This window comes from Suillus clintonianus, assembly GCF_016758775.1.
Source record: "Suillus clintonianus strain FC179 chromosome Unknown DEU56scaffold_28, whole genome shotgun sequence".
Classification (NCBI taxonomy): Eukaryota; Fungi; Basidiomycota; class Agaricomycetes; order Boletales; family Suillaceae; genus Suillus; species Suillus clintonianus.
Genome location: NW_024539252.1, coordinates 26358 through 52387, shown reverse-complemented (window position 1 = coordinate 52387; position 26030 = coordinate 26358). Strand labels below are relative to the sequence as shown.

Sequence of the window (26030 nt, the reverse complement as noted above, 5' to 3'; positions counted from 1 at the left end):
GTGTCGTTACCTGTACTACCTAACTGGACGAAAATTATTAATCTTGCTTGAATTCTCCGTTGTCTACAGTTCTTCAACACTGCTGGCGACGACCACGGTGGCACCTCAGGCCTCAACGAGCAGCGACGTGCAAAGTGTTTGCTCGCTCGACTGACTGTAAGTATTATCGTTCGATTGAGCACCTATGTATTAACCTATTCGTCAGCAAGCTTCAATCGTTCACACATACTTTCTTAAAGTTTCTTTCGTAGTGCTTTCCAAACGTTGCTCTCAACCCCTTCCGCTACGGGGACTCTGCGGTACACTCTTTTCTTGAATCCAGTCATTTTTGTTGTAATCAGCATCATACCATGTCCCAACGTCCCAACAATATCCTGCGAAAACGACAGACGCTGGGTGGCGTCTCAGGTTCCGTGATAGTCACTAACACTTCACCGACCGCAACTGCTCTCGTCCAAAATACCGCAGCGGGAACTGATGGTTCCGCTACGGGCATTCAACTCGCCTCCTCGACACCGTCCCCATCACCGACTTCGTCATCACCTGCATCTGCTGCGACTACCTCACCTAGTTCCTCTTCTGCCAATAACATATCATTAAGTACCGTCATCGGCGCGTGCGTCGGCGCATTCATCGTACTTGTACTCGTTATCTCTTTGGCGATCCACTGTTCAAGGCGACAAAAGCCGCAGCGCCGTGGGAACGCTTCGCAGTCCCGCAATGCTACAAACAATCTGTCTCGCCGTCGCTCTCATTTGCAGCCTTGGGATCGTCTCGATGATGACAAGGAGGACCAAAAGGATGGGCCGCCGTTGATACCAAGGCCTTCATCGGGGCCGATGGAGAAACTGGGTGCGATGTTCAATCGTACACCCAGCACAACCTCTGCAGAAAAGTCCTCTGATGGCCATGGAAATCGCGAGTCCATAGGCACGATGCAGCATTTTGCCAAGTATCATCCTGGCTTGGCTGAGGAAATGGCGTCCAAATCTGCTGAGGCAGGTTATGTAGTTGTTACCAAACCTCCACCTGCACAGCGGTTTATGGGCCGCACCCAAGCTGACAGTGTGCCAACCATCTCATGGGACGGAGATACTGTCGGTGGGGAATCTTTCCTCTCCGTGCGCTCGCGTCTATCTGGCACCATGTCACCTACAATGACCATGGCGAAATTCACGCCACCCGCGACCGTGTCTGGTTCACATCGCTGGGAGAGTGCAGAAGTTGGCCATATTGATGTATATGGCTCAGAGATGTCAGAAGCGGGCGACTCACGCAATCCGTTCGCGGATGCAGCTTCCGTCAAGAGCGGCGTTAGCCGACGCGTCACTAACCCATTCTTTAACGCGCAGGAGAAACCCCAAAGGCGCACGCTCCTTGCTAACACCACACCCGAATCCAATCCCTTTGCTGATTCTCACGCTCCCATCTCGAGACCTTTCCTTGAAGCTCGCTCAAATAGCGCTACGGATACCAGCTCCAACAATTCCCACGCTATGCAATCACTCATCGCTGCTCTAGACATGTCAGCTGAGGCAGGTCTACGCGTGGCATCTATGCGGTCGTCCAATTACTCGCACAGCTCGACGATCATGTCTTGTGACGAGATTGACGCCGTGAGCGTGACTGCCTTCCCATACCCCCCAACGCAAGTTCCCCTCGGATGATCCACTTTCAAAAACAACACGCTTTGCTTTCTATTAATATTCGCAAACTTCGGTTTCAAAGCTGTACATACCTCCATCTTGAGCTTGAGTACGTATACATTATTTTATATTTGTTTCTCGCGCACCCCACCTTCATATTTTTACACGGGGCGCTCTACGGTCCGGTATCGACTTTCACCCCTCCCACTTTGTCACTCCTTGAAACTTCACGTTGGAGCAGCTTGTTTCGCGCTTAGCTATCTCCCTGTTGTGTTACATTTTGTGCAGTACTGCTCGCTATCCATCCTGCGTTTTGTCCCAAGATGTTCTGCGGTAGATCCGTTAAAGTATTTATTGTTACTACTCGGGGCTCGTGAGTAGCCTGCGGTTGTTGTTCGTTGATAATAGATATCCTCCGACCAACTTCAACTTGAACAACTACATTGGAAGCCCAAAAACCTCTTGTCTCCTAGCCCACACAGGCGCCTCTCCTCTCTTATCTCTGCTGGAAGATCATCGCTTGGTGTGTCCTCACCTTCCGCTCCCCACGGTTCGAAAGGCTTGCATGCCATCTACAGTGTCACAGTGAGCTCCTGTCAACCGCACACAGATGATGGCTGTTTCACCTGCATCACTTTAGCCATGATACGTTTCCCACTATCATGGTCACCCTCGACTTTCTTGATGAGCTCCTCAAGCACCCATTGTCTAAGCACAAAACGCGGGTTCGCATTTTTGGCGGCATCTTGTCTGGCACTGTCAAAGTCAACCCCACCAGCCCACTCCTGTGCATGGCGCTCGCTTTCAATACGCGCACTGTACTTGTCTAACCAAGTCATCCATTCTTCAGTAGCCTTGCCATAGTCCATGCGGTCCGGATCGGGCGTCCCGGTCAAGATCCCCTTGATGAACGTCTCCAATCTCTCACTATTGTCTGCCTTCATCAACCCAGTATGGAAAAACACAAGCCGTCTAAAAGTGCCATGGAAGTCCAACTGCTGCGCCTCCATCAAGTCCAAAAGCGGTTGCACAATCTCCCGTTGGTCTGTTTTCTCTTGACGACGAAGTCCCAGACGTTTGCGCATCAGGTTTCCGTATTCCGTGGCACAGGTCTCTTCGAGAATGTGTTCCATTTCTACTTTAGGAAGGTGTTTGCCTACTGTGCGCCATGAGACGAGTGTTTCCGGTGTGGCTGAAGATGCCCAGCCGGGTTGGACTGCCTTGTTGCCCTGGGCGGCTTCTGCGCCGATGAGTGGGGAGAGTGCGTCGAGGAGAGCACGACAGGCGTAAGTACTGCAAGGGTGTTGTTAGAATGTCAGAAGAAGACAGAGTTGTAAGACCAACATCATGTTTGGCTGAGACTGCGCTGGGTGTCAGCGTATACGTGAATGTTAATGTCCTTTCACCTACCTTGTATGCGTATCGACCTTCTCCATCACTATGATTGCAGATATGATAAGAGTCGAAGACGTCCATGAATGCATATGGGCCATAATCTATTGTCAGCCCCATAATTGATATACTGAGACCAAATAGTTAGTGGTCTATAACTTGGGAGTGGGAAAAAAGTTCACTTGTCCGTGTTCATAACGCCATGCATAAATCCATACGCTTGCCAAGCGGCCACCATCCGTGCATTTCGTCTTGCAACATCAAGGAGAAGCTCTTTACCCCAAGCATCACCGGCCTCCCAGTCGATCCCTTTGAGCTTTAGTACTCTCCTCGCAACCCACTCACCCAGCTTTCGCAAAGCCTCGTAGTCGGGGTCTTGCTGACCGCCACCGACGAAGAAAGTGTTGGATGGAGGGCTGAGGGCTTCGAAGTTGCCGATACGGATGAATGATTCTGCAACACGTGTAAAGATACATGCAGTTTCTGCGCGCTCTCGTATGACTGGCAAGTCGGGGAGGGATATCAGACTTAATGACCTTGTGGTCGGGATCGAGAGTGCCTGCATGGCTATGTCGTCGTTAGTAAAGGACCGGTACTGCCATTCAAAGTGTTACCTTCTGAGCAGAGGTATTCTCGAATGGATGAGCGAAGAACAGCTAAACCATCCGCAGTGCGGGAGAAGGGTGTCCGCCCAGCACCCTTCAGTTGTAGCTCGTACGTGGTTTCAGCGTCTTCAGGGTGCGGTGTAACATCTAGTAGCCTGTTAAGATGCCCTGGAGTGAACGTGGGATAGATGACTGACGGATAGAAATGGCACGACCGTCACCAAGTTGACCAGCCCAGACGCCAAACTGGTGGCCGCTGTACCTGGAAGACCAGGGTGCAAAGCTAGGATTCGAGCTGGACTCCGAGTCGGGTGCCATCAGAACGGCATGGCCGCTCAAGACGTCCACCATTTCCTGGCGGATAGCCTCCGCCTCCGGTGAAGAGGTCGAAGCAACCTCTTCTTCTAACGAAGGGACCAAGGCCGGTTTCCCTAGCACTTCAAAAGCATCACCAACGTCTAGAAGTGGCAGGCAGTCTCTGAGGCATGTCTCAGACAACCCGATGAGCTCCCTCTTCCTATCTCTAAGCTTGGGGGTATACTTGTTCAATGAAGGCTGCATTTGGCTGCTAACTGGACACGGATGACGAGCTTCGCGCTCGCTGAGCCATTTCTCGATGTATCCAGCCTTGTCCTCGATGACGGCAGGTGGGTCGGGCGGTGTGATTTCATAGGGAAACTCTAGTGGCATTGGATTCACATATGAGAAGTGCGCTTCTTTAGAGAGGAGCCTCGCACGCCTCTGTAGACTCGGTTTGTTAGGCAAGACATCAGAGAAGAATTCTGCTGGACTCGGGCCCGTGAGTGGATCTGGGGTAAGGTTGTGTGTCACGATATGGCTTGATGGCGGCAGGGGCAATGAGGAAATGGGTACTTTGCAAATATTCGCCATTATAGAACGAGCACGCGCGTTCATGCACAAAGAAGAGTTACGGGCACGAGCAGAGGAGGCTGCAATCACTATGCAGTGACGTCGTTCCGATGTGTTGCTGAGAATTCAGGGCCACTTGGCAGGGCCGTGAGTTGACGAGTGTTTGTAGCGGATCGGATGTGTAATTGCTAACCACTTCTAAGTTCTAACCAAAATACTTTCGAAGTTCTGTAGCAGATGAGCGCAACAAGAAGACTAAAGTTAGGCCTCCTGTGGGATGATACAGGCGTGTCTGAGTCGTTTTCTTCGTTATCCACCAGACCAATCAATCAGAATCATCGTATCTGGCCGGCACGTAACATCGATCGTTCAGTAGACTATTAACTCAATTTCAAGTTGATGATGGATCTAGCGGAGTGGGGTCACCATCAGTTTCGCTTCACTATGATGATGTAGCCCGATGACCGAGGCGGAGAACGCTTGAGGGTTGTACTGGATTAGGTATCGGGGGCGTGTTCAGAGGCGTTGCAGAAGTGATGGTACCCTGGTGGGAGACTCGGAGGTGAGTTATCTGTTTGTCGGGTTTCAAAGACACATAATTCTGACTTGTCATGTCCACAGCGTGATCCTGTCAATGAGCGATTACCTGCAATTAAACTCCCCAAGTCTGGGTCAGGGTGCTCATTGAGAATTGGCACGGCATGCGGCTGTTCGATTGTTGCGTGTCGCCTAGACCTGTGATTGAACCATATGATCGCGCTGATGTCCGGAACTCCTGAACTGATGCGAGTGCGGTAATAGTCTCAACGCGTCGCTAGAACGGTATTGGAAATTTGGAATTTGGTTCCCAATGAACCTGTGCGGCATTCGGGTATACGTCCACCGAGTTCGCTACTCGATCACACCCATTCGACATCATGCCCTTCGTTTCAGATGATCCCCGTTGGTGGCCGCTAATCGATGAGTTGTGTGGTTTCAGCTATTTTGTAGGTTCGCGGAATTTCGATATGTCGTGTGATATCTAAATCTAACCTTTACTGCGGTTGCACAGTTGTCGCATCTGTCGCAGTGATATACGATTGGGGTGAGCAAGATATGTGGAATTGAAGCACCACTGATTATCTTATGTTCAACTTGGCAGCTTTGACATTCGGACAAGAGGTACGTCAGTGTTACCATTGCTGGAGCAGCCACTCACTAAAAATGATTTTATAGTTTGAGCTGATTTGGGTGAGCTGTGTCCATGTCAAATAAAAGATACAATTAACTCGGGTCAGGGGCAACGCTGGTCCTGTGTGACTCTTCTATATCTCGGTGTACGTAGCTTGTATTATGAGCGCATTTGGCAAATCGCGCTGACTTCAATGCTATAGGTGCGCTACGTTGGAATAATATATGCTGTGTATGTTTAAGGCTAACAAGTTGGCGCCGTGCTAATCGACCATATTTCACGATCAGCATCAACATACTGCGTATGTTTCTTCACACTTTACGTTGTGCTTGGTTCTTCTGACCGTCGGCATGTAGCAAGCCTTCCGTCGATCTCACTGACAGATGTAGTGAGCATTTCGCACCGAGATCTATCATTTCCTTCCAATAATGTACACTCCTTTGTAGGGGTGAGTGACATTGTTGGCCAGCTTGTTGGTTATGATGACCACAATAGATGTGAGTTTTTTGTCCTCCGACGCTCATTGCTAACTGGGTTTCTCAGGCAAAATTTTGAACTCCACACTAAATTGGATGACTGTGGTTGTAAATACCATGCTAGGCGGTGAGCTACTCAGCTACAATACCTCAGTAGGACTTGACTAACAAATCATGCAAGTTATAATGATCATTCGGTTATATGCCATGTATCAGCGATCCAGAAAGATTCTTATCTTTCTCGTTGTAATTTTCGTGGTTTTCACGACCGCCTGTGGGGTAAGCACTGCAATAGGAGACATTCATGTGTTAGGAGGTGAGCTTTAATTATGGGCAAAAGACTGAAGTGCATCAGGCTCATTGTACGAATACTAGAGGAGCTCACCCTTTCCGGTACCCATCAGTGCACTTATGAATGGGAAGGAGATATCCCACTTGATTCCATGGCCTGGGTGCTTTATATCGCATGGGAGGTCCTCGTATTGTGTCTTGCAGTGTGGATTGCTGTAAAACACTTCTATGAATTGCAACGATCATCGACGAGATGGACCATCAGGGACTGTTTCGCGGTGTTAATGAAAACTCATATGTTTTACTTTGTAAGGTGAGCCCGTGATTGAACGTCGTTTCTTTTCCCGCTGAAGTTCTGCGCTTGCTAGCTTTGCTGCTGTTTTTGGCTTCCAACTCAGTTATTACTCTCCGAACTTGAAGACTAGGGTATGCTGACTTCTCAATCACATCTGGATGAAACAACTGATTTTCAGTTCTATAGGCCTTGGTAACTGGAACTCTGGCTTATACTGATCATCTTGAAATTTTCTCGATCATGCAGATGTTTGTGCTGGGACCACGTCTCATCCTCAGCATTCGAGAGTATCACGCCAAGCTCGTGGGCAACTCCGATGCAGGAACGGGCACGAGTACAATTAATTTCCAATAGCGTCTACATGTGTCAACTGGCGGTGGTGTGTAGTACGATAAATGCTCTAAATGGTTAATGCTTGTCGGATATACCGTATTCTGCAGAGGCACGAGATTTTTTTTGCAGTTTCGTCGTAATACTGATTTGAAGTGTAGATTTCATACATATGGCAGTACACAACTTATATCCCTATATATATCATACCGTGCCATCGAATCCCATACGCTCATCCACGTTATTTTCGTCTGATCGTCTGCCAGTGTTTGTTGTCTGTTGTTACAGCCTTCCAATAGGTCTGGGCAAACTAATATCACGCTGAGGATGAGTCTGAAATGGCCGGTCTTGCCTGGGTCTGGGACTGTGACCAAAGCTCCGCTTTACTTTATCCTAGATACCAGTATGCCTTTATTTGAATAGTAAGGTATTATGCAGATCCGAATTGGTGGTTTTCACTGGATTGTGTCATGCAGGCGTGCTCCCGTCTACACCTTGGACCAACGTTTTGCAACTGAGCGATCCCATTCCAATGGCATTGCAACGTCGTGCAGTGCGGGAACTCCCCAACGAGCACGCATAGTGCAAGCAGACCCGAGGTAGGTTAATTGCCGGATATTCTTTACTGACTTGAAAATTGATCACAAATTTACTAAGGGGCTAGTCCGCGGAAAGAGGGTGAACGTATGGCAAGCAATTGCAGTAATTCACCGAGGAGCATCGAGATAAGCACGATGAAACAATACTAGTAAGATATAAGTACATTAGACACGAAATAGCAATACATAATGTTAAAGATAATCGAATTACTAGAAATCGTGGTAAGTCATTTCATCATCAGAGCCGAACTCGAAAAAACCGTAGTCATAATTACAGCGCTGTGCCATAGGATGATGAGAACGCCCAGCCTGAGAGTGGAATTTCGCCATCACGCACCTGACGGAAATGAGCACATCTTTCACACTGTTCAGTCAACACTCTGTATTCAGTACGGACGGTGATAACAGAATAATCACGAACCTCTTCATCTTTTGCACAAAGGTTGCAAAGCATTCGACTACATGTACAGCATGGTTGCCCACCGTCATCGCATGCATTGCATAGGTGACCTTGGCAGTTCTGGCACTTGAAAAGGAGGTTTACGCCTGGTGCGTGCTCAACTTCTTCGCTCTCTTCTTCCATGCAGTCGCTACAGAACCCCACACGTCGGCACAACCCACAAGTCCAGATATATGAGCACGATTCACAGAAACACTGATGACACCGAGGACACGTGAGAAGCCTACGAATGTCCGAAGACTGAGACTTGCAGCTACCGCAAGTCCAGTACTGACCACATGGGCAAGAGAAGCTATCTTGCGTGATGCACTCAGGGCATACATTGGTGCTGTACATCCTGAAGGACCAACAATCAGTGTTGGAGCACCGACGGCCAACTCTTCCGCCATCTTGACTATTTTGGATGCAGCCTGTGTTGTGGCAGTACAGGGGCCGCGCTGAGTGTACTCGGGTTATCCCTGGAACATCGATATCTGACGAAGTTGCGATGCCGACTACGCCGTCATTAGAATTTGGGCGTCCAACGCACCAACTGAGTTCTCCTGTGCAAAACAAGTTTGAACACATGGGACACTTGCCCAGCCGAGGCAAAGAGCCTGGAGGCTCCAAACATGAAGTACAGAATTGCCGTGTGTGACTCGGATGAGTGGCCATGCAACACCGTACAATGGGAACGGCAGAGGAGGCTACACAATCGTTATTGGAACATGAGATGCTTTTGCATCTGGTGCATGATGTCTGCTGCGCTGAACAGACAGGGCACTGCAGACTGTCGCTGGAGAACAACTTCGCGTGATCTTCGTCGATAAGACCTTTATCGATAAGACAGCGACAAAAGGCCTGTACGCAGGAAGAAAATTAATCAAGTGATTGCAGCTACATTGCTTACTTGCCTGGACTCTAGACCTGTGTTCCTCTCGCTCCTTCTCACAGCGACGTGCTTCCTCCGCTTCTGCTTCCTTTTTCTCCCGGACAGTCTTCCTCACGTACTCATCAAGGTCCCTTACAACAGAGTGGATCTCGTTGGGTACAGGGAAACGCCTATTCAGAGATACATCGTTGACCGTCATGGTGTTAAAGTTGATCGTGAAGTGGGTTTTCATGGTTGAATCTCGCTTGCCCTCTCGGAGATTGAGGATGACAATTGACGGCTCATATTCATGATCATGTACCTGATAGGAAAGGCTTTGTGAGTGCCACCACTTCATTACTGTGGGTGGCGGTGGGCGTGTGGGATCAACGGTAACATAGATGCAGTGCATAACTTTAACCACGAGAGGAAGCATAGGGTGCCTAGACCTTGGATCATCAAAGATGATGCTTTCCCACTGACCCGACATGTTAGCCGCTCGGCGTTAACTTGCTGGTGGTTATGGGTCTGTGGGAGTTCGGTTGAGTTCAACACACCCCTATAATTTTTGGTGAAGTCCGGGCTCGTCCGGAATTCCGGACGTAGCCGACTCAGGTTCTTGCTCCTGAGTCGTACATGCATCTTCTAGCTTGCACGCTTGAACGCCTCAATGGAAGTCGTCCTAGATTTTTTGTTTTTATTTGATGAGTCTGAGCCAGTTAAACCCGTGGCAATATGGGGCCGCGCGGCTACTCCATTTCGCTAATGAATCCTGCAACCTCAGTTCTCTCTTGCACACCAATAAAAATCGGTACCTTTGTCTGGTCTCTCGGAAGCACTGGCTCCTTGGTTGCTCTTGGTTGTCATCCACAATGAAGACTTCGTGCTCGTTATAAATGGTTAGATGACGAGTTCCGTATTTTCTGTATCATGGAATCATGGATCTTGCGCCCAAACTCCGCGTCCTACCCGAACTCATATAACTCTGGCGCTTATTTGTGCCAGTTCGATACTTATTCGCTACAAACAGTGAGGCCTTCAGGCACCAACAGTGGCCATCGATCTTTCGCCTCGCAGCGTCATGCTGGAGGCTCTGAATCCTGGCGCAAGAATATCGATCATTAGTTGTATCTTGTCTCCCTCGTCCGTTCCTCAGATTCGTGCTGTTCATACTCAGGACTAGCAGAATATAAAAATATAACAGCCAACTCACTCCTATAGCAAAGCCTATGATGAGTACAAATTTCATGCTACACTGCGTTTACCAATACACCAAAGCAGCAGAAGAAGCCTCGATGACCACTTGTCCATTGGACACTTTTTCCTCCACAATGTTGCCTTCTGCGACGCCAGAAGCAAAAGTTTGCCCTGACCAGGTCGTCGCGTTGGCTAATATGACATCAGCTCCTGGGGCTGTCAGCCGCTTGACCATTACTTCTTGGGTCTTCTTCGGCAAATACGCAGATATGTCGATCGTGATATTAGGACGAGGGTACGAATCTGTTTGGTTGTATATCTCAAGGTTTAAAAGCGCGAGCTTAGTGGGGTAATCATGGCTGTTGGCAGATATTTCGTCCCAGAAACCGTACACTGAGATCTGGCCAGCAGAGGGATCACCAGCTGCGGTTGTAATTGAGGATCCATTAGCCTGTCGCCCTGGGAAGATGTTTGAAAGGCGCAGCGACCTCGAATGACCAATGGCCTCTGTCACGAATAGGTAAGCCGAGTATGATGGGAACACTTGGATAGGACCGTTCTGATTATCGACAGGGTACCTGTGGACTCAACGTCAGTCCCCAAGACGTCGTGAATTCGAATATTCTGAGATGTCATACCAGAGGTTGTAGAGTGAGAGTCCGCCGTGATTGAGCTGCGTAGAGCTCTGCAGCGCAAGAGGCCCACCTTGATGCACATACACACTAGAGATAAAATTAAGCTGAAAGTTCACCAAGGCACCCTGATCACGTACCATGAGACGTTGATCGAAGCCGCATAGAGGGTCGTGTCTAACTGCAAAAATGCTCGGACGTTACGAATTGTATTCATTTGATCAACGTACCAGCCACATAGCTTGACCGAATGTGTTGCTGACATTGGCTCGTCCAGAGCAAGAGACGGAATTGAATTCCCCTTCGTCATAGGTCAACGTACTTAACATATGACCTTACAGTTTGGCTCACCGATAACAAAGGCGTCGGGTCCGAGTTGGGTGCGAACGCTGTGGATACGGGGCTGCCAAAGATCCAAATATCTGTTGGAGATTAGTGCGGTGAGATCATAGTAATAGGTATGACTTACTCGGCCAAGCGTGTGTGATTCACCTAAATTCTTATTGTAAATTAAAAGCTACAGTAGATAATCAACGGCTTACCAGGTTGGTTAACGTAGCGACAGGAGCCCTAATGGGGTCACAAACCTGTAAAGAAAGTCTATTTCAGGTCGGACATGCATTAATCGGAGGCTCCCTCACGCTGTACTGGTATGTGTGTTCGCTACAGGTCGTGACAGTGTGTCCATCGTTGGCCCCAGCAGCTAGAGCACTAACGCAATCAAACTGTGCATCTGCTTGCGGCGTGTTATACGGCCACAAAGGGTCTATAGCAGTTGCCCCGACTTGGAACTCGGGGTAATTGATGCCCAACGCCTTCGAAATATTGACAGTCCACGGCTAATTGCAGAATGTGTAAGAGCTCACTACCAGGGAACGAGAATAGAACACGGATTACCTCCCACGTAGCCGTATAGTTCTGAGCGTCAAGGTTGAGGTAATACTGATCTGGTTCATTTCCTACTGAAGACGGGGAAAAGTCGGACCGGGAGGCGTCAGTGAGAAAATTCATTGGCTTACTTTCAAAGCGAGAGATTTGACGTGAGCCAAGACCCTTCCATGCCGCCTCAGCCATATCAAGAGCTCCCGTATAATTCAAGCTCTCTAGATCCTGCATGGACCAGCTAAATGCCGACACCCAAGATCTAATAAGTAAAAGACCTACGAGCGTCATAACAATCTTCGTCCCTTCAGGCAAAAGCTTCACAGAATTCCAAAACTGGGGTCCAAGCGTAGTGTTTCTCAGTGCACCTGTGCCGTCGATGAAATTGTACAGCGCAGCCTCCTGATTAGGATCCCAGAATGTCGAGTCAGCGGTGATGCCACCAATGCGCACTTCAGCTGGAACACCAGTCCTCTCCTTTAGGTTCTCGAAGAGATTCTGAGAGAGTGTGTTTGGATAGGATTGATTTCCCATATATTCTTCAAAGAAGGCAGTTTCAATACTGAAGCTTGCGAGAGCGGGATTCAAGGGTGGTGTCGCATCCATTGGGAGTGAAGCTGGGCCAGACAGCACCAATTTAGACAGGGTTGTACCATCGCGGGGCATAAGAGCATGTCTTGCAGATGCCAACGCAACACAAGGCAGGACTGTAGACAGGAACCACATCACGCAGAAAGAAACAGGTTGGGTCAAAGAATACCATTTTTACCACGTCTTGCGGCATTTTATACGCGGGAAGAGGGCATGAGCACCGGACCGTGATGGGTTCAGGACTGTCCACATGTCCAAAGAAATGACAGCGTTGGTGTGAAGCCTCATCAGCACGTGATGGTGTTGTTGAAGGTATTTGGTCTTGCTTGGCTATGCCCTCCGATGCTAACACTGACAAACAATCAAAGGTACCTCTGTCCCCTTAACTCAGTTGAATGAATTAAGGGCTAGCTAAATCTTTGTTAGCTGTTCCCATGTGACGTGTCGCAGCGTGTAATTTGAACAGACTGCCCTGCCAGCAGTCTTTCTTGAAACACAAAATATGAACATTTCGGAGTCGGCTACTAAGTAACCGGCGAAGTGACTTAACCCGAGGAATCACCTGGTTCACTACACGACGTCGAGTCTCTCACCAATGGCGCTAAATGGCATCAAAGTAGTAGAAGTACGTTGCAGTTGGGCTTGAAAGTCGAACAAACAATGAACATCTACAGTTTGCAGGCCTAGCACCGGGTCCATTCGCGGGTCTGGTACTTGCTCACTATGGGGCATCTGTCATACGTATTGATCGCCCTTCCTCGACTACCAGAGATCTGCTTTGCGCAGGAAAGCGGTCCATTGTGTTGGATATGAAGACTGCGAGCGGATTGCGAGTCACGAAGAACCTCATCGCTCAAGCAGACGTCCTCATCGATCCATTCAGACCTGGGGTGCTTGAGACGCTTAGCCTCGGTCCTGAGGTGTTTCATACAAGTGACAAGCGGAAAGGCCTGAATGACAAACTTGTATATGCCAGGCTCGCAGGGTGAGGATGCATATGAGCTTCTGAAGTGCCATCCGGCTGATGCTCCCTCCAGGTTCCCAAGAAATGGTACGCATATCAGGTGTTGTTCTCGCATCTTCTCAATGATTTTTTAAGGCACGCACTCTGCCATGGCTGGTAAATATCATCATATACCTGTGGCTTAGTTTGAAATTTCCGCCATAGGTCATGATATCAATTATATTGCCCTTAGCGGCATTCTCTCCGTGCGGCCCGCTTGTAGTTTGACTGAACACACTAAAACTCTTCTTGCAGATGCTTCCGGGGACCACGGACAAGCCCGCTTTCCCTTTGAACCTAATTGCCGACTTTGCTGGAGGCGGCCTAATGTGTGCGAACGGTATATTGCTGGCTCTGATCGAGCGAGGTCGGAGTGGCCGCGGACAGGTCGTGAATGTGGACATGGTACGTGCCGGGGCGTCTGTGCACTGAATTATTTATAAATATAGGTGGCAGGTTTCTGGTTCGCGTTATGTATCGTCTTTTCCACTTCTAAATGCTGGGGGCGGCTTCTGGGAAGGACCGCGAGGCACGAATACCCTTGACGGAGGCGCGCCATTCTACGATGTTTACACCTGCTCAGACGGAAAGTGGATGAGCGTAGGGTGTCTAGAGCCCCAGTTCTTTGCTCAATTTATCAGCAAATTCAACGGGGTCATGAAATCCAGTGGAGAACAAGGGAGCTGGTCACCGTCGCGGTCGACGCAGTTTACGAAGGAAGATTGGCCTAAACTTCGCAAGTATCTTGAAGACGGGTTCAGAACACAACCAAGAGACTTCTGGACGGAGGTGTTCCACGGTAAGCATTCCATCACAGAAGGGTTCTCGTGCTGATTGATCTGCCATCAACTAGGCACTGACGCTTGTGCAGTCCCAGTCTTGTCTCCCACAGAAGCAGCCCAGCTCCTTGGATCTCTCTACCCTAAACCTCATCCGGAGCTCAGCAGAACACCGCCATTACTTCTACAAGACGAAATACAGACGTTAGATCCAGGCAAGCACACTGCAGACATTCTCAAAGAACTTGGACTGTCTGACGAGGAGATGAGGCAACTTGTTACTGAGGGAGCATTGGGTAAAGAAGCACGAGAACTAGAACGTCCTAAGTCGAAATTATGAAGAACAAAATATAACGTCTAGGGGACCGTGTCTAAATGTTAAATACTCTGAAACCGATGACCAAGTGTGTGAAAGGCACGAGTCAGATCCACTCGTAAAATGTCTATGACGCTGGTACGTCTGCTCGTCTCCGTAAATGCTGGAACGAAAAATTGGGTGGAAGGATGGTGGCTAACTGCTGCCGTATGCCTTGAACCTGCTGAAGAAACTGCCGCAGTTGCATACCATATGCCTCAGCGACGACAGCCCAGTCATACTCCTGCCCTCCGTCATGTAGCAGTGCAGGAATCTGACAGAAAACAGCTTCCGTAGGGACGAACTGCTTCGCTCGATTGAGCCCCCAATGGAACTCGTTCGCAAAGGGTCCTGCATTTGGCCCTTTAAAGCGGAGCTTGCTCAGCGGCCTGCCCAACATCTTACGCCCTGCGACCAGCTCCTGAAGGAGATTCATCGTAGGCGAAGGCTCGTCGTCCGGGACACCACCGGCACCAACCACCTGCGCGCAGTACCCGGGTGTGTGTAGGGTAACAGTGCGCAACTCTGGCCACAGGGGTGCACAGCCGTGAATGCCCGCTTGCTTGTCACTGTTCACGAGCATGCGGATCAGGTAATTTGTTTTATCGACGGGTATGAGGAGTTCGGAGATACGAGGGGTTGCGCGAAGGAAATGAATGTCCATGTCCTCGCTGAACTCGCACCTAATATACCGTAGCACCCGCAAGGACTGGAACGCATCCGGATAAGACCGTGTCATGACTTTGTGAATCGCAGACACTGCGGAGCAATTCATATCCACGAGGTAGAGGCTCTCGATATTTGGAGCGGATATCACGTCAAATATACGTATGCCCGTTGACACGGCGAGGCCATGCACCACTAATTCCCTCAATGAGGGCAAGTGGATAAGCGAAACAGGGGTTAGACTATTCAGCTCTATAGCCGATTTCACATGGAGCCTGTGGAGGGATGGGAAGGCTGACACTGCTCGGAAGAGTTCATCACGTGTGAGCGGGAAGGGTGGCCCTGGTGGCGGGCAAAAATGGAGTGTTCTTGCTTCTGTTTTGGGCAGGATGACCGCAACACTGTCGAGCCTAACATCAGATAGCAAAGGGGCACCCTTGGTGAAGAGTTTCGCAGAAGCGATGGGACCTGCAGCCGACATTGGTCCTCTGCACATCACTCGCAGCCGTGTCAGAGCAGGGGCAGACACGTTCTGGAACATTGCGAGGAGCGACGCCAAAGTCTCCCGCGAAATTGCGTCAAGAACCAACTGTCTGAAACGAGGAAGGTGTGGTAAGATAATGTTGGTCAAAACGCGCTCAATCTGAGGGTGCTGTCTCCATGGGCCAATGTATACGTCGAGAAGTGACCCATCTGACCTCTTCAAATATTCCATGAGCGAACCCTCTTTATGTGCGAATGGGTAGTGAATAGAGGACCAAAGGGAAGGTGAGGTGAGGGCTACCTCACGCCAATGACTGGATACATGAGACAGTCGTACCTCAACGGGCGACTGGTGGAGAAGGAAGAGAACGCCAGACCATTGTGGATTGAGTTGACGGCACTCTTCGAATATCATCGAGAGGACATCAGAGGGGATACGTGACACCGCTGCCTTCTCATTCTGTCTGCGAGCAGCGCGGACCTGGAGATTCCGGATTGAGCGGGACAATTCGTCCTGCGAAGACTGAAGTGCCCGAATTTGTCGTGTTATCTCATCAAAATCTTCCTCGATATTGCTGCTGCTGCTAGCCTGGTCGCGGGTCATCGACGGTACGTCTATATAACTCAAGTCAGCTGCCGGAAACGATGTCATGTTGTCTGACGCTCACATCGGAGGACAAAGATTCTAAGAAGTTCGGTGATATTTTCCCGCGAACCTCCCAAAGTTAAAGGGCAGCTACAAGACACGCCGTGAACACGTTTTCTTTAGGAGGCTGATGTCGGAGGAGACTACCTGGTTCGGACAAGGTGCGGGCGTGAGCCAGCGGCAGAAGGCCAGAGATGAAAGGGAAACGCTGGCCAAGCGAATTAATCGGTGCTGCCAGTGCGGATCCGAAATCTTGTCATGATGCTCAATGTGGCCAGTGGCCTGGCTCCATCACAATCCATGCCAAGTCCATGCATATGATTTACAAACGGGCGCATCGTTTCACGTACCGTTCCGGTGGCTGTGCTGTTGAATGATGCAATATATGACCCGCATGTTCTAGGTATTGTGTGAAATCGTGTTGAAGTACAGTAAATTACAGATAGCAAGCGACAAAGCTGAGGATCAAGTCACGTTGAAATGTAGAGAAAACATATATTTCTATGGAACCTGCGTATGTGTTGAAGGGTATGCCATGACCGGAAGCCCCCGAGGATGGATAGCTGGAGTACCGTGAGGAGCAAACTGTTGATGCTTCTTGAACATGAAAAGGCGATATTGGTTTCCAATGTAGTGAGCAGCAAACGCCCAATCCACTTCTGAATCCTGAACGTCTATCGAAGAAGGCAAAGACATCGAAAAGAGTTCTGTGTGAAGATCTTCGTGTGCTTTCACGAGGATAGTCGTGAACTCCTCATAAAATGAGCGAGCATGCGGGCCCTCTATCCGAAGAAGGTCAAGAGGCTTGCCCACCGCTCTTCTCTGCTGCACCACCTCCAATAGTAGTCCCATCGTTGGCGGCGGGTCATCTTCTTCGTCGGAATCCACATCCTCTCTTTCTCGGTCCAATGGCTTGGAAACGTGGAGCGTCAAGGTGTGGAGATTACGCCACAAGGGAGGGACCCCATGGAGCGCAGCTTGTCTGTCGCTGTTCAACAGAAGTCGCAAGAGATGAGTGTGATGCTTGACAGATACAGCAAGTTCAGTGAGAGCAGATGTTGCATGGGGGAGGTAGACGTCGAGATCATCGTCAATGTCGCAGTTTATGTATCGCAATGTGTGGAGATGTTGGAAGTGCTCTGGAGATGTCCTGGCAATAAATTTGTGGATTGAAGACAAGCCCTGTCGTCTAACATTGACGAGGGATAGAGATTTGATGGCAGGAGTAGAGATGTTGCGGAAAACGTTGAATCCGTGATTCAGGGTGTTACCATACACTAATAACTCCTTCAAGGCAGGGAGTTCAACAGGTGCGCTACCAGGTTCCTGGTGAAATCCGCTAATGAACCCTCTCAAATGTAGGGTAGTAAGGGTAGTTGATAGCGGAGCAAGGATATCGAGGAAAGCAAGTCTGGGCAAAGGGTTCCCAGGTCCAGGTGGCGGTTCAAGATGCAAAGTAGTTGCAGAACACTGGGGCAGTCCGACTGCAAAGGCGCTGAGGCGTACATCAGACAAGAGCGGTGCTCCTGCTTTGAATATATCGAGGCGAGGAATGACACCGGCAGCGCTGCGTGTGTCATTGCAACAAATCTTCAATCGTCTTAATATCGAAGCAGGTTCATCTGCGAACAAGGGAAACAATGCGCAGAGATCCTGACGCTCGTCGGTGTCGAAGGTGAGCTCGCGAATCTGATTCAGTCGGGGTACGAATTGCGCGGCAATAAAGCGCAGGGAATCTGCATCAGACACTCTTGGGCCTATATGGACACTGAGGGGCGCTTGATTGCACCGCTGGAGATACGCCACAGCAGCAGCCTCCTTGTGCAAAATCGGGAACCTGATGGTTGTCCACAAAGCAGGGGTTGAGAGTGCCACTTCCCGCCATCTAGATGAAACGTGGGATAGCTGCACTTCGGGAGAAAGTGGGCGCTTCACTACGTTGCTCCAGGGTATAAGTAGTCGCCGACTCTCCTCAAAGATGATGGCAAGCACGTCTGATGGAAGACGCGACACAGGAGCGGTCTTGTTCGTGATATGCGCAGCACGACTTTGAAGAGTGCGTATGGTGGTATGAACTTTGAAGGCTTCAAACGTTAGGGCGTGCTTCCTTTCTTGCAGTGCATTAATTCGTTTGTTAAGGTCGTCCAGCTCTCTCTGTGATTCATCATCAAGAGAAGTGTGGGAGCTCGTCGAATTCATTATTCCTGAGAATCGGGATCATCTATAAGTTGCTTTGCGGATACCAGCAGGCCAGAAGGTTACTGACGGATGTTTTACGCAAAAACAATAACAGTAACTTGGTGTTGGCTTTGAAGTGATTGCGTGGGTTTAACTTTGATTCGTGCGATTGTCGTCAGACAGATCAAAGAAAAAACAGATACAGAGTGGACACTGGACAGTACCTTGGTCGTTAGCGCGACGTCGCGAGAGGCGATGTCCGCGATGGCACCTGATGGCACTAACGGAGAGACGGAAGCAAAAGAGTAATAGCATGGATAATCAGTTTGGTTCATCAAGATCATTCATCGTGTCATGTGCTTCGAGCCGGCTCGCTTTGCCGAATTTGACAAACACGTGAAACAAAGATGAGTCTACCGTATAAGACCATGATGTGAAACCGCAGAGGGTCCTCTAAGACATTCTGCTGCCATGGCCGACAAAGAGCTGAAACAATTTACTCTGGAGGAGGTTGCTGAGGTGCGTCGAAATTTTGGCTTTGAAAGCACGACTTGCTGAGACCGTCTTGGAACTGCAGCATAACAAGCCAGATGACTTGGTATGTATCGAGCATCTTGAAATATTATCCCTATGAACAACTATCTCCCCTTTTTAGTGGGTGGTCATCGACGCAAAGGTGTACAATCTTTCCCGTTTTAAAGACTTGCATCCTGGAGGGATCTCTGTCTTGACGGACAGGGAAATCGGTATGACGCCTTCCATGATGTGCTATGCATAACAGTTTAAAACGAAATATCTTCCTCAGCTGGCCAGGATGCTACGGAGGCATTCTACGGGTTGCATCGTCATGAAGTTCTGGAGCGACCTCAATATCAGCGCCTTCAGATTGGTGCCATTCAAGGCGAACAATCGGTGATTTACAGCCGAATTGCTGGAGAAATCAGCGATGTCCCGTACGCAGAGCCTACCTGGCTGTCACAAGGGTACCACAGCCCGTACTACACAGAGGTGAATTGTTACAATTATTTTTTCGGAGCTCTTCCTGAACCTTTATGCAGAACCACAGGAAATTCCAACAGGCCATGCGTCGATTTACTGACGATGTCATTTACGAGGATGCGCAGGTGAGACATCACCATTTCTTTCATCACCGTGTGTCATTCAATTATTGTGAAAGGCCCGCGAGGAGGATGGCAAGCGACCTAGTCAAAGCGTAATCGACAAGATGGCGTACGTTAATTTTCTTCCCAGCGCTCAGGTTCTTACTTCTGTTTTAGCGCCGTGAACTTGCACGCAATGCGTATGGGTCCAGGAAAGCATCTTCAAGGATTAACATTGATGGATGGTCTCGTGAAGCCTGAGGAGGTAAATGCATCCATAGCCTGAGTCCTTCGTCTCGCTCTAACTTGAATGCTTTCGTAGTTCAACTACTTCCACGAGCTCATTATTACTCAAGAGATTGCGCGATGTGGTGCACGAGGCTACGGAGATGGTAAGTGCTACTCGTACTGTCGGCGGCCACCTACTACATATTCGCAGGTTTACTGGGAGGGAAAGTAATTGGACTGCCACCAGTTCTCAATTTTGGCTCGGAAGCATTGAAGGCTCGCGTTGTGCCCGAAGTCTTCGCTGGCAAGAAGTTTATTTGTCTCGCCATTTCCGAGGCCCAGGCTGGAAGTGACGTTATGGGTTTACAAACAACTGCTGTCAAGAGCGAGGATGGCAAGGAATGGATTATAAACGGAACTAAGAAATGGATCACCAACGCTACGTGAGTAAATCCAAGGATTAATCTGAACTACTGATGAACGGGATTTGCATAGTTTCGCAGACTAGTGAGTATGATTCACCAGTTATGAGGAGCAAATTAAAATGCCCTTTACAGCTTCACTGTAGGCTGCAAGACTGAGGATGGCCTGACTGTCATTCTTGTCGAGCGTGGACCTGGTGTAGAAACGAGGCAAATAAAAACAAGCTATTCAACAACAGCAGGTACTGCCTATATCACATTCGACAACGTTCGGGTCCCCGTTGAGAACACCCTTGGTGAGGAAGGTGGAGGAATTTTCGTCATTCTCAGGTACGCAGTGATGTATGAAGTGGAACTTAAATACTCATTGTGTCATAGCAACTTCAACCACGAACGGTGGGTCATGTGCTGCGGTTCCGCACGCGGCCAGCGCGGCGTAGTTGAGGAGTGTTTGAAGTATGTTGGCTCAATCATCTTGTATCACTGTCTTCTCATGGACAACTTTAGATGGACAACTCAAAGGAAAGCTTTCGGGAAACCATTGATATCACAAGCTGTAATTCGCTCCAAGCTTGCCGCCATGATAGCGCGGACGGAGAGCGTACAGAGTTGGTTGGAAAACATCACATACCAGATGTGCCATATGGTAAGAACAGTTTGCCCTTCTTATTACTCTGTCGGTAACTTACGAATGATGTTGAAGACATATAAACAACAATCTCAGAGGCTTGCTGGGTAGGCAGTCGAAAATTTCCAGTGTAATCGCGACTAATAATTTTGTTTCTACTCAGTCAGATCGCCTTTCTGAAGAGCTATAGCACGCGGTGTGCACAGGAGACCGCAAAAGATGCTGTTCAGATATTTGGTGGCCGTGGTATCACACGGACAGGTATGGGGAGGCATATTGAGCATGTAAGTCGATCTAGCCAGCAACTATATCGTCATCTTACTGACGCTTTTGCAGTACCATCGCACTGTGACCTTCGATGCATTATTGGGAGGTGGTAGGTCTTTTTTTTGCGTGTACGCCTGAAACCACTTGCTCACGTTCCGCAGCGGAGGATGTCCTCGCTGATCTTGGAGTTCGACAAGCGATGAGGGCTATGCCCAAGAATGCCCGACTTTGATTTTGGAGAGAGCTCTATTTATGCATCAATTCCACTTATGCGTGCTGATCTGGGGGGTGGGTTCAGTTCACGGGGCCAAGACGATAGGGTATGGTATGGATGGATCCCTCGCGAACAATGAAATGTTTGTGTGATAGAATATACTAGCACGTATATAACTGCCTTCATTGTATTTTTCATTTATTTAATTGACCTGAACCTCATAAATACCTTAGTAACACTGAGTACTGAGGCCTCGAGGTTTGTTGACTGGAAGGAAGCTTAATACGAACTATTAGCTAGTAGGTCTGGCTATCAGGGGAGGCTGGGAAGTACTGTAACTTAGGGCCCGCCAAGGCTTGCATACCGCGTTCTTATCCTTCCGTCGCGAATATTGATGTCTGAGCACGTCAGCGGGACCAGCGCGCGTTAAGAATTCCTCTTTCGAGCGCTTGTACACATAGATGAGTGCAGCTTTATAAAGTAAAATAGACTGGACAATGTGCCAAAATATTCCGAGAACATACATTTTATTTCTAATACAAAATCGCGTCTCGTGCCTCCAGGCCTACAGCATAATACACGAGAACAAAGCGCAAAAACGAACAACAGTGCCCACATATTACAACAACATAGCACTGAAACGATACAAAATCTGGGTAACGGCGCTCTCATGACATCGAACCATATTGTGGTTCGTACATCGAATAATCTTGGGCTACAGTAGTATTGTATGACATTTGATTCATCCACTGGAAACCTGCGGTGATAGCGGTCAGCGAAATGAACTCCGGTAGTGATAGCGTTACGCGTACCGGGGACTAGGGTATTCTGCCACAAAGGATCAGCCATGATCTGTGCTGATTCTAAAAGATCGGCATCTAAAGTGATCGGTAACGGGCCATGGAACATTTCAGATGACGATCCCGCAAGCGATGCCGCTTGGTCCTGTAACAGGGCTCCCGAAAAGTTTTCCGCGCCTGGGTACAGGTATGAAGGAGAAGGAGAACTGGACTGGGCAGAGGATGGAGATGGATAGTCATTAGACGTAGAAATGTCTGCGGCTGGACCGTTACGAATCTTGGTAGGCGAGATCTTCGGCTTGCGAGCTCGCTTGTAGGCATTGGGGCTGGTCAGGGGTGACTTCCCCGAGGTCGGGCTCAGGTCGACCCTGACCGCGGGACTAGCCAGTAGGCCAGCCAGGAAGCGAGAGTATAGGTAAGGCCCGTGCTTCTCGTCGAGAGCTACGTCCGGAGCCCCGAGGAGATCAACCGTTTTTTGAACGAGGTCCCGAATCTCGACTCGTTGGTCATGCGTGAAGTAGTGCGCGTACTTCAATTGCAAAAGCTGTGGGCAGAAATGTTACGTACTGAAAAAGTGAGCATCGCAAGGGACGTACTTTAACAAGAAAGGCACCAGCGAAACTGACAAACACATATTGCGCATCGGGTGCGTGGCGTAGTAAAACTCCTATCGAACGATAAGATGAGATGCTGGGCTTCATGAAACATATAACTTACTTTCTTCTTTGGTAGTGTACAATCGGTGAACAAAAGCATTGATGACATCGGATGCCCTCGTAAAACACTAAAAGGAATGAGATCAAGAAAAAGAAAAGAGAATACAAGAGAATACTGACCCTCATCAAGAATGAATTTTCATCCAAGTGGTCTTCCTTGGCATGCTGCAGGCCAGAAGAAAGGACGACCAAACGGGAGTAGCTGAAGGCCATTTTCAAAAGACCAGTGCGGAAAATAAACATGGGGCTTTTCGGCTCGATGCCATCTAACTGATTGAACCAATGTGCGCCGACGCGTGCCAATTCGTCGTCGGTTTCACTAGCGATCTGAGTGAAATTCGCAGACTTCAAATTCATCAGTACTGGCGTCAAAGGGATCGTGGGAACGAATGGACACGTACCTTGTTGAGTCCGAGCGGGTGATTTGGGTCGCTGCGAATCTTCTCCATGAATTTTGCGGTGATATTGAGCTCCATGGAGTAGATACAGAGTTGAATGTCAAAGTCCTCGAAATTATACTTGGAGGAGCACCACCAATCGTGCAAATGGTTGGCGATATAATCGGAATTGGGAATGATGGGCGCTTTGCCGTACTGAGCGCCAGTCGACCGGTCCAAGTTGAAGCAGTTGATCCAGACCCGCGTGCGATTGAGAAGGACACGGGCGTGGTGTTCATTCAGGGGCGTTGCAGTCGAAGGCCTATTCAGGTTGAGGTCCTGGGCCAGTCTAGAACAATGTAAGAAGATGCCGTGAGACAGTGTCGAGAGTTCCCTACCGGATTGCGACACCAAGGTACACCCAGCTGCGATCCTCTTCCCAGCGTCGTGATGGAACAGGATAAAGCTGTAACAGTAGGTAAGCTAGACACATCTCCTCATTCTTGGGACCGGTGATAAGCGCAGTGCCTGCCGCGAGCTGTGCGTATCGCATCACTTCGGCGTAGAGGCCTGGGCGTTCGGTGTAGAATCGAGAAGCGACGGCACACACTAAGAACGAAAGTCAGCACAAGAAGAACAGAATGAAGGTCAGATCGGCTCACCGACTGTGAATAGGAACGGGCTTCTCAAAATCACGTACTGCGGAGTGTGAAGAACGGGGTCCATCAACGATGTCGACGGGTTCATATTATCAAAGTATCTGGGCATTTTTAATAATTAATCGTATAGATCAAAAATTAAGGCTCACAGTTTGAACAGAATTTCGACATCTTTTACAGTTACGACATCGCGAGTGAGGATGTGAGGAAGATGCTGGCCATTAATTGAAGGATTAGAGCGGACAGAATCGGGAGCAGGAGCTAGACGAAATAAGGCCTCGTGTTATGTGCCCAAGCAAAGCATGTACTCACATGGTCTGAAGAAATGAACATTCGCTACGCCAACAGCGTCCTGAGGTTCTGGTTCCGCACTCTTTCCTCTGGTTCGGTTGGCCATGTGGGCCATCAAACCAAATGGACTATCTGCGTGTGGGAGCAAGCCCGACTTTTTATCAGCGAGCTCCTTCTTTTTGGCCAGCGCAGTCGGCGAAAGCCTTTCCCTTGACTGTGAGCGACGGCTGCGTCCACCTTCCTCTGCAGTGGCATATCCATCTCCCTCGTCATCAGTGTCGTCGTCTTCGAAGTCAAAGCCGTACTCTTCCTCGTCACTATCAGCGGACTTCTCGGGGTCTTCATTAACGAGCATGGAATACGATGTACCGCCAAGGGCAATCAGGCCACCAAAGGCCTCGATTGACTCACGTGCTTTTGCTATCCAATCCTGCACTTCCGGTTTGGGTGGAGCGGAATCTGCCGGGGTGTTGGGATCGAGGGTAGGAGAATGCATATCGACGGAGGATGATGGGGATATTGGTATCATATGGATGGATGGACTGGTGACTCTGGCTGATGCAGCTCGTCGGTTGGTGACATCGAGCTGAGCCATAAGCTCCTGGATTTGAGCAGCTTGTTCACGAATCTGGTTCAGAAGGTGCTCTCGTTTCCTAACGCAACGTCTTAACTTGCTCAGCTGAAAACAATGTAAGCACGTACGGTGGGGTTCGGCGTGGTTTGCGTCCCGGAATGACACATTCTTGACCGGCACCCGTGCACCTTTTGCAGGTATCATTGTCGCCCCTGAATTCACATCGGACCTAGCGTGGTGGAGGTCTTGGGATTTGAAATAATGTCAAAAATATACCCACGTACCTTCAAGCTTTTGCACCGAGCACAAGCACCCGTTCTGTGTGATTTGTTAATATGAATATTGGGTAATTAACTGGAGGGCGCACGGTTTTGGTTTGCTCGCCTCTTGGAGTTCATGCGGGTCGGGCATCACAGTACGAGGTTGGTGGTTATCGTCATCGCCTCTATGGCGCTTTAATTGCTGAGCCATGGTCGCGTTCATACTGTCTACGATCTGCGACTGGATCTCAGATTGGCGAATAGGTAGCTGACGACTGTACGGGAACTGCATAGGAAACCCGGGACCCGAAGTGGTGGTGGATATCGCGGAGAGTTGTTGATTGTGTGCACCTGGAGAAGTTGACGCGTTCATTCCTGATGGAAAGGCGGTCTGATATCCAGGACGAGTAGAATTAGTATCATAGCCTGGTGGAGTGAATGTGAACGTGGTTGATGCGGGATTCAACGATTGATTTGGGTTTGAAGTCGTATTAGGTGATGATGCAAAGGAAGGAGAGCGCTGTTGGAAGGCAGAGGGTGAATCATATTGATTTGAGTTATATTGAGATAAAGAACTGTTGTAAAGGTGTTGGGCGTTAGACTGCCCGTGCTGTAGATATCCTTGGGGGATATCTTGAGCGGCGAGGAGATAGGGATCCTCTTCCTCTAGTAAGAGGTGCTGTTGGGTAGCGAATCGGCGACGATGATCCCAAGAAGAGCCATTAGGGCTCATATCGTGAACAGAACTAGACATCGGTAGATTATGTCTTGGAAGACGATAGCAGGATGGAGAGAGAGGGAGAGAGGGAGAGAGACTCGGAATGACTGTGATCAGGCCGACGAAGCCGGACGTAATTCACGGATGAAAGGAGGTGAAGCCCTGTAAAGAACACGAGGTGCTCTTTAAAGAACTAGAGTCACATAAGAGGAATTCAACGAGTACATGAGAATTAAAGGCACCATTATGGGAGAGTGCACTCACGACTAAAGACGGCAATAGGCGGACCGACGGTGCAGCTAAGTGAACTAGTTCGCAAGCTAGTTGTTGGTTTTGAGGACAGAACGTCGACGTCGGTAAAACGACGTTGTTTATATTC

The 26030-nt window shown here is 49.2% G+C and overlaps 9 protein-coding genes across 9 annotated transcripts; 3 read left to right on the top strand and 6 right to left on the bottom strand.

Annotated features, from left to right (window-relative positions):
* Positions 1 to 3: 3 nt before the first annotated feature.
* On the top strand, positions 4 to 1954 carry DEU56DRAFT_291796 (uncharacterized protein). Its single transcript, XM_041345509.1, has one exon. It carries the CDS (start codon positions 351 to 353, stop codon positions 1665 to 1667), a length of 1317 nt encoding a protein of 438 aa, XP_041209342.1. The 5' UTR covers positions 4 to 350; the 3' UTR covers positions 1668 to 1954.
* Positions 1955 to 2071: 117 nt separating this feature from the next.
* Positions 2072 to 4558, bottom strand: DEU56DRAFT_735052 (uncharacterized protein; the record flags this gene model as incomplete). The annotated part of the gene is made up of 7 exons (XM_041348426.1): positions 2072 to 2218; positions 2273 to 2939; positions 2991 to 3007; positions 3057 to 3168; positions 3221 to 3605; positions 3653 to 3790; positions 3841 to 4558. The coding sequence occupies 7 exons, from the start codon at positions 4556 to 4558 to the stop codon at positions 2072 to 2074; spliced, it is 2184 nt and encodes a 727-aa protein (XP_041209341.1).
* Positions 4559 to 7755: 3197 nt separating this feature from the next.
* DEU56DRAFT_798404 (uncharacterized protein) lies at positions 7756 to 9645 on the bottom strand. The gene is made up of 4 exons (XM_041352997.1): positions 9029 to 9645; positions 8097 to 8975; positions 8013 to 8039; positions 7756 to 7954 (listed from the first exon to the last, which is right to left on the bottom strand). Exons 1-4 carry the CDS (start codon positions 9473 to 9475, stop codon positions 7886 to 7888), a joined length of 1422 nt encoding a protein of 473 aa, XP_041209340.1. The 5' UTR covers positions 9476 to 9645; the 3' UTR covers positions 7756 to 7885.
* A 542-nt stretch (positions 9646 to 10187) lies between these two features.
* On the bottom strand, positions 10188 to 12584 carry DEU56DRAFT_798400 (glycoside hydrolase family 79 protein). Its single transcript, XM_041352996.1, has 11 exons — positions 11979 to 12584; positions 11834 to 11924; positions 11712 to 11776; positions 11456 to 11653; positions 11357 to 11401; positions 11284 to 11306; positions 11166 to 11236; positions 11045 to 11115; positions 10955 to 10995; positions 10821 to 10904; positions 10188 to 10760 (listed from the first exon to the last, which is right to left on the bottom strand). The coding sequence occupies exons 1-11, from the start codon at positions 12420 to 12422 to the stop codon at positions 10247 to 10249; spliced, it is 1647 nt and encodes a 548-aa protein (XP_041209339.1). The 5' UTR covers positions 12423 to 12584; the 3' UTR covers positions 10188 to 10246.
* Positions 12585 to 12667: 83 nt separating this feature from the next.
* On the top strand, positions 12668 to 14461 carry DEU56DRAFT_291637 (CoA-transferase family III). Its single transcript, XM_041345506.1, has 8 exons — positions 12668 to 12912; positions 12962 to 13272; positions 13325 to 13338; positions 13387 to 13407; positions 13456 to 13496; positions 13546 to 13695; positions 13747 to 14089; positions 14144 to 14461. Exons 1-8 carry the CDS (start codon positions 12883 to 12885, stop codon positions 14407 to 14409), a joined length of 1176 nt encoding a protein of 391 aa, XP_041209338.1. The 5' UTR covers positions 12668 to 12882; the 3' UTR covers positions 14410 to 14461.
* DEU56DRAFT_291682 (uncharacterized protein) lies at positions 14319 to 16321 on the bottom strand. Its single transcript, XM_041345507.1, has 2 exons — positions 16242 to 16321; positions 14319 to 16188 (listed from the first exon to the last, which is right to left on the bottom strand). The coding sequence occupies exon 2, from the start codon at positions 16175 to 16177 to the stop codon at positions 14513 to 14515; it is 1665 nt and encodes a 554-aa protein (XP_041209337.1). The 5' UTR covers positions 16178 to 16188; positions 16242 to 16321; the 3' UTR covers positions 14319 to 14512.
* Positions 16322 to 16606: 285 nt separating this feature from the next.
* Positions 16607 to 18703, bottom strand: DEU56DRAFT_798385 (uncharacterized protein). Its single transcript, XM_041352995.1, has 3 exons — positions 18622 to 18703; positions 18486 to 18551; positions 16607 to 18423 (listed from the first exon to the last, which is right to left on the bottom strand). The coding sequence occupies exon 3, from the start codon at positions 18416 to 18418 to the stop codon at positions 16721 to 16723; it is 1698 nt and encodes a 565-aa protein (XP_041209336.1). The 5' UTR covers positions 18419 to 18423; positions 18486 to 18551; positions 18622 to 18703; the 3' UTR covers positions 16607 to 16720.
* A 126-nt stretch (positions 18704 to 18829) lies between these two features.
* DEU56DRAFT_798383 (acyl-CoA dehydrogenase/oxidase) lies at positions 18830 to 21485 on the top strand. The gene is made up of 17 exons (XM_041352994.1): positions 18830 to 18916; positions 18975 to 18995; positions 19053 to 19143; positions 19203 to 19405; positions 19456 to 19521; positions 19575 to 19627; positions 19675 to 19762; positions 19820 to 19889; positions 19937 to 20168; positions 20221 to 20232; positions 20283 to 20477; positions 20526 to 20603; positions 20655 to 20793; positions 20851 to 20882; positions 20939 to 21059; positions 21112 to 21151; positions 21204 to 21485. Exons 1-17 carry the CDS (start codon positions 18869 to 18871, stop codon positions 21272 to 21274), a joined length of 1560 nt encoding a protein of 519 aa, XP_041209335.1. The 5' UTR covers positions 18830 to 18868; the 3' UTR covers positions 21275 to 21485.
* Positions 21486 to 21924: 439 nt separating this feature from the next.
* On the bottom strand, positions 21925 to 25687 carry DEU56DRAFT_941820 (uncharacterized protein; the record flags this gene model as incomplete). The annotated part of the gene is made up of 13 exons (XM_041358934.1): positions 21925 to 22013; positions 22069 to 22600; positions 22653 to 22723; positions 22774 to 22840; positions 22893 to 23117; positions 23174 to 23498; positions 23548 to 23758; positions 23812 to 23909; positions 23958 to 24069; positions 24121 to 24752; positions 24802 to 24902; positions 24958 to 24991; positions 25041 to 25687. The coding sequence occupies 13 exons, from the start codon at positions 25685 to 25687 to the stop codon at positions 21925 to 21927; spliced, it is 3144 nt and encodes a 1047-aa protein (XP_041209334.1).
* Between the last annotated feature and the right edge of the window lie 343 nt (positions 25688 to 26030).